An 18,572-nucleotide genomic window follows, 5' to 3' on the forward strand; every position below is an offset into this window, starting at 1 on the left:
AAATATCAGAGCGAAATATGGACATGAGGGTATTGATTTGAGCTCACTCTTTGTGGGCACTAACAGAGAGACATTGCGTATGCTACATGCCTGCCTGTCACTAGTGGAGCAATAGAAAGCTCCTGTTGTAAAGGGATTCTTTATTGTGTATTGTATATTTTAATGTATTGTACCTTTTAAAGTTTTTGATTCATGGGATTTTTATTATTGTTGGACCCAATGTTTTATACATTTGTCAATAAAGTAACTAACTAACTAGAACAGGATAAAGCAAAAGGGAAGCAAGGCTTTCTACATTCCCTCCCATTCACGAGTTAGAAGAGTTAACTGATTCCCTCCCGTTCACGAGTAATGCTTTCATTGTTTAATTCGCGTTTTTAAGACGGGGTTTCCATCGAACATTGTGGGATAGGTGACGCGTTCGGATGACATCACCGGAAAATATTCGTCGCACTGGCTTGCAAAGACTTCTGGGAAACTGAGGCGCAATGCAAACTTTATGAGAGTCCAGGCTCCGCACGTGCTTGCCTCTTCCTGGCTGCTTGTTGGGTTTTTTTTCAGAACCATTACAAACAATCGACGATCGACGATAACGGCCGGATGCTTCTTCAAAGGACATTGAAAAACTATGCAGTCAATGGTGGACTGCGATTAATTAATCCCGCAGTCAAACTGTTAATCAAGATGTTAGGAGAAGACACACAATTTACGCAGTAGCCATATCCTTCCCACAAAGGATGAAATGATCTGTGTGAAAATATTATGGGTACAGTAATAAAACCATAGAAAGATGAGGTGCAGATCTGCAGACTGTGTCTGCTCCACAGGCAACGTACGCCTCTGCGACAAACATCCATCCTGGCCTTGGCCAGACACACAACGTGGATTAACAGACGTCTCCTCCACTGGGGAGGAAGGGAGAGTGAATCAGTCTGGCTAAAGCCAGGCTAGGTAAAATGATCGTCTAAATTACTTTACACTGTTGAATGTGAATGCAATGTGCATGTTTTGCAGCCACTATCCAATCGATAAGGATTGGAAATGTGGAGCCAACTTACAAACTCACAAGGCATCGTGATCGGACACATCGCGACCTTGTAGATCGGCTCTTTTCGGTGCGGGACACGGCATCGAAAAGAACGTTTTAACTTTAACATGATCAGATTGATATTTAAAAAGCAATAGAAGTAGAGAGGTCATCTTTGATTAGTTACAGACCCATAAGTTACAGACCCATAAGGGTCCATTTGGTTCCAAACTATCATTTAGCCGACTGCCTCAAGGACCCCTGGGGGTCCCCGGACCCCACTTTGGGAACCCCTGATATACACAGTCAACTTATCTAAAAGACCATCTCTGCATCCCGGGACTCATTACATTGAAAACCTAGTATTTACATGGTAAATGGTAAATGGTGCATTTATATAGCGCCTTTATCCAAGGCGCTTTACATAGATTGTGCATTACATTCACCCATTCACACACACATTCATACACCGATGGCAGCGGAAGCCATGCAAGGTACCAACCAGCACATCGGGAGCAATTTGGGGTTCAGTGTCTTGCCCAAGGACACTTCGACATGTAGACAGGAGGAGCCGGGATTCGAACCGCCGACCCATGGATCATTGGACGACCTGCTCTACCTCCTGAGCCACAGCCGCCCTGCATCTGTCTAAATGCACCATTACAATAGTTATAAACCTTTGCTATAAACAATAATTGAAATAATTAGAATAAAACGTACTGGTTTCCAGGTGGTCGTCAGGCTCCTGTTCCTGTCCAGTGCAGGCTGGTTGTGGAGAACTCATGGTCACCTGCAGGCTGGACTCCACACACTGGCCTGGAATGAAGGAAGGAATTGAAGTGAATTGATAGCCTGGCTATAATTGTATAATAGTGTCATCTTGTGCTATATGGTGTGATAAGAATAGCTGCAGATAATAATGTATAATCATCAATAGCACCCTACATTCTGGCACCCACCCGAGCACGTGTATGTTCACGCATCACCAGATAGCACAAACATTCGTCCTCTTAACCCATTCTGGGCGGGAACCCCTTTTGGTGTTAGCATTATGTTATGCTTTAGCTATTGAAAAATAGCAGATCTACAAGCTTGTAGGTCTACAAGGAGCTTGTAGGTCTGCTATTTTTGAAAAATCGTGAAAATATTTATTTCAGAAAACTGGAGGATTTAGAAGAATTATTTAAAATTTTGAGACTGTTACTCGTCTCATCAAAAACCTATGTTTCTACAGTATATCAGTGTTGCTCAAACTATTTTATGTCAAGGACCCCAAAAATGATGTTATTGGCCACCGACCCCCATCTGAAAATATGGCAGGGAGCCCCCAGAAGCAAAGATTGGAGTTAAAAATGTCTGCTCTGAAAGAATACAAAGATTTTTCAAAAAATAGCAGATCTACAAGCTCATAGCGCTATGAGCTTGTAGATCTGCTATTTTTCAATAGCTAAAGTATAACCGAATGCTTAAAACACCAAAAGGGGTTCCTGTCCAGAATGGGTTAATTAGTGTGATGCTTATTTTTATTTATTTTATTTTACCTGGGAGAGAGTGGCACCTTGTCCTCCCACGTAGTAATGTCAATGTTGACACATCAGCCTCCTCTTCCATGTTGTCCTCTTCAATGTGTGGAGGTTGTGGTTCCTCCTGGACCAGACTGGACCTCCTCTCCTCATGTTGTGAGGGTTGTGGTTCCTCCTGGACCAGACTGGACCTCCTCTCCTCATGTTGTGAGGGCTGTGGTTCCTCCTGGACCAGACTGGACCTCCTCTCCTCATGTTGTGAGAGTTGTGGTTCCTCCTGGACCAGACTGGACCTCCTCTCCTCATGTTGTGAGGGTTGTGGTTCCTCCTGGACCAGACTGGACCTCCTCTCCTCATGTTGTGAGGGCTGTGGTTCCTCCTGGACCAGACTGGACCTCCTCTCCTCATGTTGTGGTTCCTCCTGGAGCAGACTGGAGCTCCACTCCTGGGCCCTGAACATGAGCTCATGTTCAGGGGAACCCTCTTTACACATTACACACAGACACAAGGAGGAGAGAAGAGCTAGCACAACAACTCAAAGTGCTTTTCTAAATGTATGACATTTTATTCTTTGATTGATTGATGCATTTATTAACAGATCATTGGAGAATTACAGTACATTTCAAGCACATCTCAATACAAAACTGTTAACTGTGGACGACACCATAAAGTATTACACTTGTTTACAATAGGGCCCACCATGTTCAATTCATCATAATTAGAGACGTACAAATATACTCTATATAGCCAAAAACAGGAAATCATCATAGAGGAGGTAAAAAAAACATAGTGAGGGGGAAAAGGGGTGGGTGGGGGATTCAGGTTTTACGGGGGCCAGTTTCTAATTGTATTTGTACTAGAATTTCGCGGGCCTTCGGCCCGCTCATCCCAGAGTTGCGTTGCCCCGCGTTGCGATACAGAAGTCCACAGATACAGAAGTCCACAGTGACACGCGTTTTATGCAGCTGTTTTGTGTTGCAGCGCGTGCGCGCGCGCGCGCGTGTAGTGTTGTTGTTCTTATCCATAACAATAAATGGATCAAATATGCTCTATATTAGTTATGTATAGATGTAAAGCAGTGGCTGTCAAAGGTGTGATCCAGGGACCCTCGTGGTTCCTTGAGGGGGTTCCAAATGGACCCATTATAGGTCTGTAACTCTGAGAGTGTACAAATGGAACCAAGTGGACCCTACAGGTCTGTAACTCTGAGAGTGTACAAATGGAACCAAATGGACTCTTTTATAACGTTTAACTCTGATACTGTACAAATGGAATCAAATGGGACTCTTATGGGTCCATTTGGTTTTACTCTCAGAGTTATGGGGGTCCTTGAAATTAAAAAGGTTGAGAACCTGTATGCAATGGCTTATGTCTTGTAAAAAGAGAGACCAGCCTATTCTCCAAACCATCATATCTTATGCTTTGCTAGGTTGTACAAATTAATATTGGGTCAATATAATTTGCAGGACTCACGTGTGTGCTCTCTGTCTCTCTCGCTCTCTTCTCTCTCCTCCGTCTCTGGGGTGTGTGGGGGGGGGGGGGGGGGATTAGTTGCGCGGCCTGCGACAGTGCTATACTTCTCCAGCAGCGGTGCAGAACCGAGAGAGTGACACATTCTTTTGGATGTAAACTGCGCAACGTGTAGCTGTAAAGTTCGGATTGTGTAGTCGCACCGGTGGTACAAAGTGAATGTTACAGCGCGCACGGTGATGTTGTAAGGCGCAAATGCGAGTACCTAGTCGCACTGTCGAGCCCTGTGTAGTGTAGTGGCATTTTCGCTGCATCGCGAGGCGATCCAAATTCCCCCCCACGCACGCACACACACACACACACACACTGTACGTAGCTGTGTGTTGTTGCAGCGCGCGCGTGTGCGTGTAGTGTTGTTGTTGTTGTTGTTCGTGTCCATGTATGCGCGTCGGTTTGTCCCGCTTGTACCACGGCAGGTTTGCACAGTGCGCTCAGTGCGATATTTCCGAACGTGGGCGTTGTGTGTGTGTGTGTGGGTGGGTGTGTGTGTGTGGCTGGCCTGTGTTTTGTTGCGTAGGGATCGCCATGTGAGGGGGCTAGCCAATAAGGGCCCTGTGTTGCATGTGGAGAATTGTGTAGGTTAGTGTGTGTGGCGTAGCCGAACGGGGTGGTGAGAACATGAGGGGGATGTAGCACAGCAATCGGTGACCCCTACATTAAGCTGTGTTGCTCCCAAGATGCAGTGCAAATGCGTGTTGTAGCAACCGTAGCCAATGGGAAAACAGGATGCAGTGTTGCCAGGTCCGCGAATTGTAAGCGAGTTGTAAGTAGCGTGTTGAATGGCATTTTTTCTGGGCTTGTTGTCATAGACCTGGCAACAAATTAGGCGGGGGTGTCGGTGCTTGTGGCGTGTTTGTGTTTATTATTGATATTGATGTTGTTTGTGAGTGTGGACGGGAGGCGGCTTTAGTGGAAGTGCAATGACAGTTTTTACGCGGGTGTTGGTGAGTGGGGCCGTGCGGCGCGACATGAGGAGATAGGGAACGAACGACGCGGAGGGTAAGTCTGTGACGTGTTAGTGTGTTTAGTGGGTTGTTGCAGTGTGTGTTGCAGTGTGTCAGTGACGTAGTAGCTGGTGCCTTTTGTTCCTGTCCTGGGGACACCTCCTGGGGACACCTTTTCAATTGTATATAAGATGTATGCAAGTATTTAGACAGGTATATGGGTATCTTGGTGGTGTATCGAATCTTGTGGACCAGACCCATTGCAAGATGCTGTACTCTGTCATCAACCCTAAGCCATTCCAGCCTGTCAAAGTGGGCAGGGGTTCGGTGGGTTGGGGGGGTGAGGCCAAATAGTAGCCTGGCCAGTTCGTTTTGGGAAGTCTGGAGCCTTGTTTTTTTTATGTTTTTTTTTGTGGCTTTCGCCTTTATTTTATATTTTTTATGGAGGGACAGACAGTAGGCTGACAGGAAATGGGGAGAGAGATGGGGGGAAGACATGCAGTAAAGACCGTCGGGATCGGGAGTCGAACCCGCGGCACACTGCCAGACTGGATTACCAGCCAAGGTGCCTGGACCACTGAGCCATGGCCCAGGCCTGGAGCCTTCTTTTAAGGGCCTTTTGAGGTGCTGTGGTACCAAGAGGTGCATGCATAGTCGAAGAAACCTTGTACGAGGGCTCCCGTTAGGGTCTTCAAGGTGTTTTTGTCGACCAGTGAGGAGATCCTGTATAGGATTCTTTGGTTGACTTTTTGAGTGGTGCAAACCACTCCAACAACTGGCTTTGTTAGTACCCGTGTGTGTTTGTGCCTGTACGGGTGAGCATGGTTGCTATGGTTAGTATGTGACGTCACTGACATAGCTGATCAGACTATATAAGACCTTGCACCACTCAGTTCACACGGGTGTGATTTTTTTTTATTACGTTGGTGGCCATTTTATCACCGTAAAGATTTCTCTCCAGGATGGAACCTAGGTAGGAAATTTAATCTTTTCGTGTGATAATATAATTTGTCACCCACTCACATTTATTCTCCTATATTTGTTGATTGTCAGCTTTTGATTGATTGATTGAAATATTTATTAACAATTTGCAGAATTACAGTACATTTCAAGCACAAACTCAATACATAGGCTGTTAACTGTGAGTGGACGACCCCAATCATTACACTTGTTTACAAGAGGGTCCACTAGCTCTGGTCCATAGCCTTCTACTGCTTCTACGATTCTGCCCTGCAGTATAAGGCTATGGGACCAGCCTCTCCTCTTTAGTGGAAATCTCACGAACGTTTGACCTACTCACCAATACAAAGACAGGTTGTGTCAATAGAAAGCCTACTTTCCTTAGTGGACGCACTCTGAGCCCCCCACCACACGTATAAACTGTACTTTTTGGCCAAAAGGGAATTTTGTTTCCACCGGGAAAAAAATACTTTTAGTTACTCCGCTGCGCCCTCTACCGATATTGCCCAGAGAACTGCCTCATAGAGAATATTTTTCTCTATGAGGGAAAAGAAACATATACAGTGAGGGAAAAAGGGGGTCGTGGGAGCTTAACATACCTGGTTTGTATAATATGACTTGTGGCTGTAAAAGGACGTCCAGAAGTTTGTCTTGTCTCCCCAGCAGAGTTTCCAGTGTCTCCATCTCTCTCTGGAAGAGGCTGAACATGAATCCTGCAGCAGTGCTGAGGCGCTCCAACACAAACACTCCGACAAGCTTCAGCTGACCAACATCACTCTGCTGTTCATCCAAAACACACAATATCTCCTCTCCCACCGACGTCAGGTGCTCATTTATCGACAGCCTCAGCCTTAGAGACTCCGTTGGACGCATTTTACCTCGTTTGTAAGACATTTTTCACCACGCTGATTTGTTCCTCGCCGCCATGAAAAACAACACACGCATGCACGTGACGACAACGTGGGTGGTTCAAGCATGCGCAATAGCAGCAGCTTCTTCTTTTTGTTTTACGGCAGATGGCAACCATGGCAACCAGTTTTTGGTGCATTACCGCCACCTTGTGACGTACCCAAATCTTGGATCAACCGAAAATCTATATCTTCTATATAATTCCCCTCTTCCAACCAATACGCAGTTAATGGCACTGCTCAAAAATTATGATAATAAATGTGATCATTCACACTGATCAACAAGAACGTTCTCTAAACATGTCAAATGATTTTGATTGGCCGTCAGTGTTACTGTCGAATGTCGATCGAATCAAATCGCTCTGAAAGAGATCCCAAAGATATCTGTGGTTTTCCTTTAGTTTTGGTGTGGACTTTTTTTTTTAAACTTTTTTTTTAACTTTTTAAGAGTATAGTCAAATGTTTTTTACACCCTTTTTCCTCCACAGATTAGTTGTGAAGCTGCCGCTTATTTCCTGAATTCCCACACTTCTGTAGTCACTGACTGTAGCCTACTGTAGTCACTGACTGTAGCCTACTCTTTACTTCTGTAGTCACTGACTGTAGCCTACTCTACTTCTGTAGTCACTGACTGTAGCCTACTCTACTTCTGTAGTCACTGACTGTAGCCTACTCTTTCACTTCTGTAGTCACTGACTGTAGCCTACTCTTTACTTCTGTAGTCACTGACTGTAGCCTACTCTTTACTTCTGTAGTCACTGACTGTAGCCTACCCTTTACTTCTGTAGTCACTGACTGTAGCCTACTCTGTAGTCACTGACTGTAGCCTACTCTTTACTTCTGTAGTCACTGACTGTAGCCTACTCTACTTCTGTAGTCACTGACTGTAGCCTACTCTTTACTTCTGTAGTCACTCACCCCAGAGGCCCACTATATTTCCACACTCACTCCAGAGGCCCACTATATTTCCACACTCACTCCAGAGGCCCACTATATTTCCACACTCACCCCAGAGGGCCACTATATTTCCACAATCACTCCAGAGGCCCACTATATTTCCACACTCACCCCAGAGGCCCACTATATTTCCACACTCACTCCAGAGGGCCACTATATTTCCACACTCACTCCAGAGGGCCACTATATTTCCACACTCACTCCAGAGGCCCACTATATTTCCACACTCACTCCAGAGGGCCACTATATTTCCACACTCACTCCAGAGGGCCACTATATTTCCACACTCACCCCAGAGGCCCACTATATTTCCACACTCACCCCAGAGGCCCACTATATTTCCACACTCACCCCAGAGGGCCACTATATTTCCACACTCACCCCAGAGGGCCACTATATTTCCACACTCACTCCAGAGGGCCACAGTGCATATTACTGTCGTAGCAAAAATAGCCGATCTACAAGCTCAAAACGCGTTGCAATGCGACGCGTTTTGATCAGCTATTTTTGCTATATTTTAATTGAAAACCTGAATAATGTTTTGCTATTTTTTAATTGGAATCCTGAAAAGTAACCTTGAATTTCAAATGCATTTAGTTATAGTTATGTTAACTTTATGAACTGTTAACATAACTACGTTGGACACAAAAAGACAATAACATTTGAACACTAGTCATTAAAGGGGCATTCCACTCATTTTCAACATTTTACTATGTCATTAATATACCTTAGAGCTGTTGTGTGGAAATAATAAAAAGTCCCCCCATTCTGTGTTTCCTAGAACTAGAGGTCTGAAAAAGATCATTAACATGGTGAAACACATCTTGATGATGTCATCAAGATGTGTTTCACCATGTTAATGATTTTTTTCATAATTACAGTTCTAGGAAACACAGAATGGGGGGACTTTCTTATTATTTCCACACAACAGCTCTAAGGTATATTAATGACATAGTAAAATGTTGAAAATGAGTGGAATGCCCCTTGTACTATAGTCATTTATTAATAGTAGTCATGAAGTAATTAAAGCGGGTTTGGAATTGTAACAGCTGAAATCAATACAATATCTGTATTCTGTGAAGGTGGGGGCAACATGTGGCCCACCCCTGGGATAGAAGAACGGAGGATAAAAATCACACTTGTGTGAAGTGAGGGGCCAACTGTATTTATATCGGCCACATGGTGTCTTACGTCGTCATTTAATACCCTAAACAAACATTAACCCATTTAGTACCCTAAACAAACATTAACCCATTTAGTACCCTAAACAAACATTAACCCATTTAGTACCCTAAACAAACATTAACCCATTTAGTACCCTAAACAAACATTAACCCATTTAGTACCCTAAACAAACATTAACCCATTTAGTACCCTAAACAAACATTAACCCATTTAGTACCCTAAACAAACATTAACCCATTTAGTACCCTAAACAAACATTAACCCATTTAGTACCCTAAACAAACATTAACCCATTTAGTACCCTAAACAAACATTAACCCATTTAGTACCCTAAACAAACATTAACCAATTTAGTACCATAAACAAACATTAACCCATTTAGTACCCTAAACAAACATTAACCCATTTAGTACCCTAAACAAACATTAACCCATTTAGTACCCTAAACAAACATTAACCCATTTAGTACCCTAAACAAACATTAACCCATTTAGTACCCTAAACAAACATTAACCCATTTAGTATCCTAAACAAACATTAACCCATTTAGTACCCTAAACAAACATTAACCCATTTAGTACCCTAAACAAACATTAACCCATTTAGTACCCTAAACAAACATTAACCCATTTAGTACCCTAAACAAACATTAACCCATTTAGTACCCTAAACAAACATTAACCCATTTAGTACCCTAAACAAACATTAACCCATTTAGTACCCTAAACAAACATCAACCCATTTAGTACCCTAAACAAACATTAACCCATTTAGTACCCTAAACAAACATTAACCCATTTAGTACCCTAAACAAACATTAACCCATTTAGTACCCTAAACAAACATTAACCCATTTAGTACCCTAAACAAACATTAACCCATTTAGGCCTGACCTCAAAATTTAAACTTTCACGATTTAAAAAAAATAGCACGCCACTCGGTGGCGTGCTATGAGCTTGTATTTTTCAATAGCAAAATGGGTTAAAGTCGCGCTGGCTCTAAAGGGCTCTGTAAAGGGCTCTAAACAAACATTGCAATGTTATCCTCAAAGTCCATAGACTGGGTTGGCAAACGATTTACGTCATAAGTGCTCTGAACAAACATTAAAAATCCCATGGACTTGGCTGCCATCATATCTTCAAAAGCCATGCATTGGAGGGGCCCTCAAAAACAGATTAGAATAGGAGAAAAAGATTTTAGAACGCATTATAACGGGGGGAACGGTGGCACAGTTGGTAGTGCTGTCGCCTAACAGCTAGAAGGTCCTGGGTTCGATTCCCGCTCGGGACGCTGTGGGTGCTTGCGGCGTGTTTCCTCCTCCGCGTCATCAGTGCCCATACCCGAGGCGGGGTTGGCGAAAGGGCCTTTCTGTGTGGAGTTTGCATGTTCTCCCCGTGTCCCCTAGGGTAGGTACCCTCACAAAAAACATGCAGTAATCCTGGTCTCTAAACTGCCTCCCCCTGGCCAACCGGGGCGCCTGATGGAGGGGAAAGGAACTGGTTGGAATAACGTGTTCCTTCCACGCGCTACGTCCAACCAGGGAAACTCCCCCCTGTCAGGTGTAAAGGAGCAACTTGGACACTCAGGCATGAAGGAAGCATGAGTTCAAGTCCGTTGCTCTCCCCATGTCCCCCATATATGGGGACTAGGCTGGCGGAGGGTGTGTAGAGCCCAGGATCACATTAGATAATTGACACAGGGGTGAAAAATGGGTTACAAAATCGTGGGATAAAAATTATAGAACACATTATAATGAGATTATAACAAAACAGATTATAACTAGAAAAAGTGCCCTTCCGGGCACAGGTCTCCACCAGGAGGATAGGAGTGTGTGTGATGTTTGGCAAAATGTTTAGGAGGATGTTTTTTGTTATTTGTTTTTGCAACAATTTTCTTCATTTTGTTGAGGAGAGCCAGATCACTCATAGCATCTCTGAGGATAGAATTCTGGATGAGCAGGACATGTGCAGCATTTTGTACAAAACGGGCCACTCCTGAAAACTTTGGAAGGCAATGTTAGCCAATCAGTGTACAATCTGAGAAATCCAACAGACTCGTCTTGATCACATGACTACAGAGATCATGTATTTCTGTAGCCATGTCTTCATACGCCTTTGATGGCAATTGGATGATTTGAGGCATTTTGTTCCAAAAATGTGTTTTGCAAAAATCTACCTGTTGGTGGCGCTATAACAGGCCAATGTGAAAAGGGTGGGATATATTCCTCAGCCTAGTAAGAAAATGTGTGAAAGATTTCACGTAAATTGCATGCTGCGTTCATGATTTGAGGCTATTGTTCAAAACGGGGCAAACTGTGAAAGCCAATTATAGCCAATTAGGATGGAATATGAAATATCAGACAGATCCGACTTGAGCACATGACCATAGAGATACTGTGTAACGATTTGTGAGATTTTTGGACAGAATCTGGAGGAGTAATAGAAAAAAATGTGTTTTACAAAAGTCGGCCTCCTGGTGGCGCTATAAAAGGCAGATGCGGAAAATGCAGGTCAAAGGTTTGTCCTTGGCCTCTAGGGAGTGTGCATGCAACGTTTCACGCAGATTGGTGCAGTTTTAGGTAATAAATGTGAAAAGCTGCCTCATGGTGGCGCTATAACAGGCCGTTCTGGAAAATGTGGGGCAGAGGTTCATCGTTGGCATCCAGGGAGTGTGTGTGCAAAGTTTGGCATCGGCCGGGTTAACGGTGCCGGAGATTAGCTGTACACAGACGGACGGAAGGAAGGACGGACGGACACACACACGGACGGACGGACACACGGACGGAGTGCAAAACATACTCTCTCCCCATGCCTTCGGCCTGGTGGAGACAATAAGTAACAGATTATAATGCACATGTGTGTGTGTGTGTGTGTGTGCGTGCGTGTGTGTGTGTGTGTGCGCGCGTGCGTAGGAGGAGAAGCAGAGGAAGAACGTGAATCTTCTGAAGCTGGTGTTGAGTTCTGAGGTGGACATCAACGCTGTGGACTACGTAAGACTACCAGAACCTTCCACATAATTTATATCCATATATTTATCACTCGATCCACTATTCTGAACATTCTACTACGGTAACTATACAGTGGTTCTCAAACCTTTTCAAGTCAAGGACGCCCAAATCGATATACGTATTTGGTTGGACCCCACTTTAACCCATTCTGGGCGGGAACCCCTTTTTGGTGTTAGCATTATGTTATGCTTTAGCTATTGAAAAATAGCAGATCTACAAGCTCATAGCACGCCACCGAGTGGCGCGCTATGAGCTTGTAGGTCTGCTATTTTTGAAACATCGAAGAACGACTGACATAGAAACATAGCTTTTTCAGAAAACTGTCAGGATGTAGAAGACATTTTTAGAATCTGATCTCAGGTCAAAATGGGTTGAGAACCACTGATGTTCAGTATTTATAAATGTGCTGTGTGTGTATTGTTGCAGAAAGGTAACAGCCCTCCACTATGTGTGTATTGTTACAGAAAGGTAACACAGCCCTCCACTATGTGTGTGTATTGTTGCAGAAAGGTAACAGCCCTCCACTGTGTGTATTGTTACAGAAAGGTAACACAGCCCTCCACTGTGTGTGTATTGTTACAGAAAGGTAACGCAGCCCTCCACTGTGTGTGTATTGTTACAGAAAGGTAACACAACCCTCCACTGTGTGTGTATTGTTACAGAAAGGTAACACAACCCTCCACTGTGTGTGTATTGTTACAGAAAGGTAACACAGCCCTCCACTGTGTGTGTATTGTTGCAGAAAGGTAACACAGCCCTCCACTATGTGTGTGTATTGTTGCAGAAAGGTAACACAGCCCTCCACTATGTGTGTGTATTGTTGCAGAAAGGTAACACAACCCTCCACTGTGTGTGTATTGTTGCAGAAAGGTAACACAGCCCTCCACTATGTGTGTATTGTTGCAGAAAGGTAACACAGCCCTCCACTATGTGTGTGTATTGTTGCAGAAAGGTAACACAACCCTCCACTGTGTGTGTATTGTTACAGAAAGGTAACACAGCCCTCCACTGTGTGTGTATTGTTGCAGAAAGGTAACACAGCCCTCCACTATGTGTGTGTATTGTTGCAGAAAGGTAACACAGCCCTCCACTATGTGTGTGTATTGTTGCAGAAAGGTAACACAACCCTCCACTGTGTGTGTATTGTTGCAGAAAGGTAACACAGCCCTCCACAATGTGTGTATTGTTGCAGAAAGGTAACACAGCCCTCCACTATGTGTGTGTATTGTTGCAGAAAGGTAACACAACCCTCCACTGTGTGTGTATTGTTGCAGAAAGGTAACACAGCCCTCCACTATGTGTGTCAGAGGAAGAGTGAACGACTGCTTCCTCTGCTGCTGGACAAGAACCCTGATATGGAAATCCAAAACAACGTACGTACGGACGTACGGTACACACGCCGTTCAACAGTACACCAATAACTATGGATACAGGATAGGTGGGCACTAGTATAGTATATCTAGGGACATCTGGGCACCGCAAAGAAGAATTGGCTATTTTGTCCAAAATGTAAAAAAAAGAAAAAAGTCAAATACATAAAGTATACATGATGTGAGTATGCACAGTACATCATGATCAGACTAATTTTATCCTTCAACGTCTTGTGTATGCCCCAAAATGAGTTTGAAAACGTAGGCCTTAATTGTCGAACGTTTAAGCATGTTCTGATCAAGTATTTTTTACTCTTACTTAAAAACATTTTCCAAATATTTGATATATACATTTTGGGGGAAAAAATGCCAATTTAACACAGAGGTGCCCGCTCTTCCTTGGTGCCCCCACCTATCCTGTTACTGTCTAGAATAGGCTACTGTACAGTAAGAACAGCAGTTATATTTTATTACAGTCTTCTACTCACCAGCGTTGTAACGTGTCGCTGTTCAGAGTAGCATCATGTTCATGTGTTTTCAATTCATAGTATCATGAATTAAGTACCGTGTAAAATAACCTTGGTTTGAGTGAGGTGCTTCTTGAGTTGTTCTGGAGGGCCTCCGTGTCACCTTTGAACCCTAACATGAATTGCATTTGAAGTGCCTTTCAAGAGACCCAACTACACTCTTCAGTATGATCAAGTTTAAAACTATAACCCTATTAATAGCTAAATAGTGCCACCTTGTGGTCACCTGCCACGATTTTTAAAATTACATTACATTGTCATTCTTGGCATGGACTGTCCTTTGAAGTGTATTCCTTTAACAAAGAAGTTGGCTTAGGAAAGACTGTGTTTAGAACTGTTCTTATGCAACATGATATGACATGTCTGTCCTGTCTCTGTCTCTAGTTGATGACATGACATGTCTGTCCTGTCTCTGTCTCTGCCTCTAGTGTGGGGAGACGGCACTGGATGTCGCCACCAGGCTGAAGTTTCACAAGATCGTCTACATGCTGAGAAAGACCAACTGACAGACAGACAGACAGACAGACAGATTGACTGACAATCACATACAGGTGGAATAAATGACAGACAGGTAGACAGACAGATGTTGAGATGCAATAACGTTATAGCAAAAGGCTGATGCACACGTCAAAAGGCTGGTGACAGGTGTGTAGGGCAATAGAGCATATAATGAAAAGGGTATCTTTGAAAGACAAAGAAAAGGTCCCGCACACTGTCAGACACTCGACAAAAAATGTTTTGCTCTTTATTAGGTCGACGTTTCGGTCGCTTAGACCTTAGTCAGGACAGACACTTTTCTTTTTTTGGCAAGTGTCTTGACAGTGTGCGGGACCTTTTCTTTGTCTTTCAAAGATAACCTTTTCATTAGATGCAATAACAGGCAGCCAGACAGATATAAACAGACAGACAGGTCTGTAGTATCTATATAAAGACTGATAGAAATAAATGAGAACAGGACAGTTAATTCTAACACTAGTAACGTTCCGGCCATCTTAAACAATACACTTTAAAGTGTATATATTAATATTTATACATTTCTTTTCAATGTTTTTTTTTATGTTGGTGTGTGTTACATGCTTTGTACATTTGTTTGTTGTTTTGAAGGTTATTCTATAGAAAGATATGCTTCTTTGTATGATTTGATTGAATGAAGTCTAAAAGTAGCACTTCTACCCGACGTGAATAAAAGAACAGAATGAAAACTAAATTCTGAAACTCGGTTATTTAAATACTAACAAAGGGATAAATCCACACAGACACAGGTGTTTGAAAGTTAAATTAATTAGTTACAAAGCAGTACAAACGGTACAAAATGATTTTAGCCGATCATCCTAAATGGTTGCATCACATCTTTCTTTTTTTGATAAAGATTACAGTACAGGGAAGACACTAAAAACAAACATATGAAGTTGTTTTTCAGTGATACAGATGTTAAGCACTTTTCAGAAATAAGAATATGAAAGGGGAGGACTGTGTAATATCTAACATTGCTGTCGGGCAGAAACCTTTAGCTCCATCTTTTTTTTTCCTTCAGAAATTGACGCCCTATTTTATATTTAATCTTATGGCAGTGTCATCCTTTCTGTCAGGGGAGTGGCTGTGCGTCGTTAATGATTTCCATTCATATTTGACACAGCCAGTTTCTGGAGAAAATGGAATTAATGTGGCCGCAAAAGCCTTGAAACTACATATGAAGGCAATGTCGCTGCTAATATACCATAGGTGTATATACCAATATACCAATATGCCCAGGTGTCAACACATTGCGTTCCTGAGATTCCTCGTTGACGTAAGCTCAGCTGGTGGTGACTCGACTCGTACTAACCACGGTTTCTACCCGACAGCATCATGTACAGTAGTGGGTCCGGGGACCCCCAGGGGTCCTTGAGGGAGTTCCAGGTGGTCCCCAGCTAAATGATAGTTTGGAACCAAATGGACCTCTATGGGTCTGTGTACAAATGGAACATTTGGGGGTCCTTGACATGAACAAGTTTGGGAACCACTGATGTACAGAACCAAGATCAGTGCAATCCTTAACTTCGCTCCCTGCACAACAACATCAATGTCTTCTCCTGGTTCCTCCCAGATCGCTCCCTGCACAACAACATCAATGTCTTCTCCTGGTTCCTCCCAGACCACTCCCTGCACAACAACATCAATGTCTTCTCCTGGTTCCTCCCAGACCACCCTGTTCGCTCCCTGCACAACAACATCAATGTCTTCTCCTGGTTCCTCCCAGACCACCCTGTTCGCTCCCTGCACAACAACATCAATGTCTTCTCCTGGTTCCTCCCAGACCACCCTGTTCGCTCCCTGCACAACAACATTAGCCTGGCTAATAAGCCAGACTAATATCACACAACACTGTCGCGGTATATCAGTCTGGGCTGGCTCCACTTGGATTTCATTTCCCGGGGAACATTTTCTCTTTGACGCAATTGGTCAGAGCTACTGTCAGTCAAAAGTCTCAAGCATTGAACGTCACTGTACCAAAGCCCGCCCATATTGCATACCGTGTCCCGATTGGTCCGACCTGTTCTCGGTTGTAGGAAAGAGGCGTGCTACTGAGCCTCGCCAGACCGTAATCCGCTGGTAGGCAACTTTTTTTTGCCAACGGCTGATTCGGTCTGGTTTATTAACCAGGCTACAACAACATCGATGTCTTCTCCTGGCTCCTCCCAGACCACCCTGTTTGTATGGAAACCCCACAGGGGCGACTGTGGCTCAAGAGGTAGAGCAGGTCGTCCAATGATCCATGGGTCGGCGGTTCGAATCCCGGCTCCTCCTGGCTACATGTCGAAGTGTCCTTGGGCAAGACACTGAACCCCAAATTGCTCCCGATGTGCTGGTTGGTACCTTGCATGGCTTCCGCCGCAATCGGTGTATGAATGAATGTGTGTGTGTGTGAATGGGTGAATGTAATGCACAATCTATGTAAAGCGCCTTGGATAAAGGCGCTATATAAATGCACCATTTACCATTTACCCACAGGGACAAACAGCACAGCGACAGTCCCACACCTCAGTTTACACAGTGCTGATCAACAACACATACATGAATGGAATTAATAACCTGGTATATCAAGTATAAACGTATTCAGATCACGTAAAACGATCAAATGTTCTGTGACTTTTAACCCATCTAGGCCTGACCTCGAAATTTAAAAGAAAATCTTCTAAATCCTCCCGTTTTCTGAAATAAATATTTTCACGTTTTTTCAAAAATAGCAGACCTACAAGCTCGTAGCGTGCCACTCGGTGCCGCGCTATGAGCTTGTAGATCTGCTATTTTTCAATAGCTAAATTATAACATAATGCTAACACCAAAAGGGGTTCCCGCCCAAAACGGGTTAAAAGGCACAGCCATGCAAAAGATGAGACCAACTGACATCCACGTCAATAAAATGTGATATTTAGTGATTTATACAAGACGACACAATCTGTGGAATTATTGTGTAGAATAAAAAAAACATTCTGTTTAAGGAAATAAAACAATTTGGTATATAGAACATCTCAGCAATATAAGAGTGAACACTCGGCAAACACTCAGGAGTGTAAGGTTTCCAGAGTTACAGGAAGTAAACGGTCTGAAGTCATTCAGTTAAATCTTTTTTGAAACACAAGTTTAACAGGATTTAGTTACATTTCCACAGTATGGTTAGGTTATGTGCACTGGTGAGTCACAAAACACTGTAATGAGGTATTGGTCAACTAGTTGGTTACACTGTAATGAGGTATTGGTCAACTAGTTGGTTATTGAACACTGTAATGAGGTATTGGTCAACTAGTTGGTTACACTGTAATGAGGTATTGGTCAACTAGTTGGTTACACTGTAATGAGGTATTGGTCAACTAGTTGGTTACACTGTAATGAGGTATTGGTCAACTAGTTGGTTACACTGTAATGAGGTATTGGTCAACTAGTTGGTTACACTGTAATGAGGTATTGGTCAACTAGTTGGTTACACTGTAATGAGGTATTGGTCAACTAGTTGGTTACACTGTAATGAGGTATTGGTCAACTAGTTGGTTACACTGTAATGAGGTATTGGTCAACTAGTTGGTTACACTGTAATGAGGTATTGGTCAACTAGTTGGTTATTGAACACTGTAATGAGGTATTGGTCAACTAGTTGGTTACACTGTAATGAGGTATTGGTCAACTAGTTGGTTACACTGTAATGAGGTATTGGTCAACTAGTTGGTTACACTGTAATGAGGTATTGGTCAACTAGTTGGTTATTGAACACTGTAATGAGGTATTGGTCAACTAGTTGGTTACACTGTAATGAGGTATTGGTCAACTAGTTGGTTATTGAACACTGTAATGAGGTATTGGTCAACTAGTTGGTTACACTGTAATGAGGTATTGGTCAACTAGTTGGTTACACTGTAATGAGGTATTGGTCAACTAGTTGGTTATTGAACACTGTAATGAGGTATTGGTCAACTAGTTGGTTACACTGTAATGAGGTATTGGTCAACTAGTTGGTTATTGAACACTGTAATGAGGTATTGGTCAACTAGTTGGTTACACTGTAATGAGGTATTGGTCAACTAGTTGGTTACACTGTAATGAGGTATTGGTCAACTAGTTGGTTACACTGTAATGAGGTATTGGTCAACTAGTTGGTT

The 18,572-nt window shown here is 43.2% G+C and overlaps 2 protein-coding genes across 2 annotated transcripts; one reads left to right on the top strand and one right to left on the bottom strand.

Moving 5' to 3' along the window:
- Positions 1-357: 357 nt before the first annotated feature.
- On the bottom strand, positions 358-6,857 carry LOC306917772 (uncharacterized protein; the record flags this gene model as incomplete). The annotated part of the gene is made up of 5 exons (XM_079530680.1): positions 358-478; positions 812-905; positions 1,748-1,843; positions 2,569-3,033; positions 6,584-6,857. The coding sequence occupies 5 exons, from the start codon at positions 6,855-6,857 to the stop codon at positions 358-360; spliced, it is 1,050 nt and encodes a 349-aa protein (XP_079386806.1).
- Positions 6,858-8,942: 2,085 nt separating this feature from the next.
- Positions 8,943-15,124, top strand: LOC306917773 (ankyrin repeat domain-containing protein 22-like; the record flags this gene model as incomplete). Its single annotated transcript, XM_079530681.1, has 4 exons — positions 8,943-8,990; positions 11,946-12,023; positions 13,316-13,414; positions 14,367-15,124. The coding sequence occupies 4 exons, from the start codon at positions 8,943-8,945 to the stop codon at positions 14,442-14,444; spliced, it is 303 nt and encodes a 100-aa protein (XP_079386807.1). The 3' UTR covers positions 14,445-15,124.
- Positions 15,125-18,572: the final 3,448 nt, after the last annotated feature.

This window comes from Electrona antarctica, assembly GCF_951216825.1.
Source record: "Electrona antarctica genome assembly, contig: scaffold_325, whole genome shotgun sequence".
Lineage (NCBI taxonomy): Eukaryota > Metazoa > Chordata > Actinopteri > Myctophiformes > Myctophidae > Electrona > Electrona antarctica.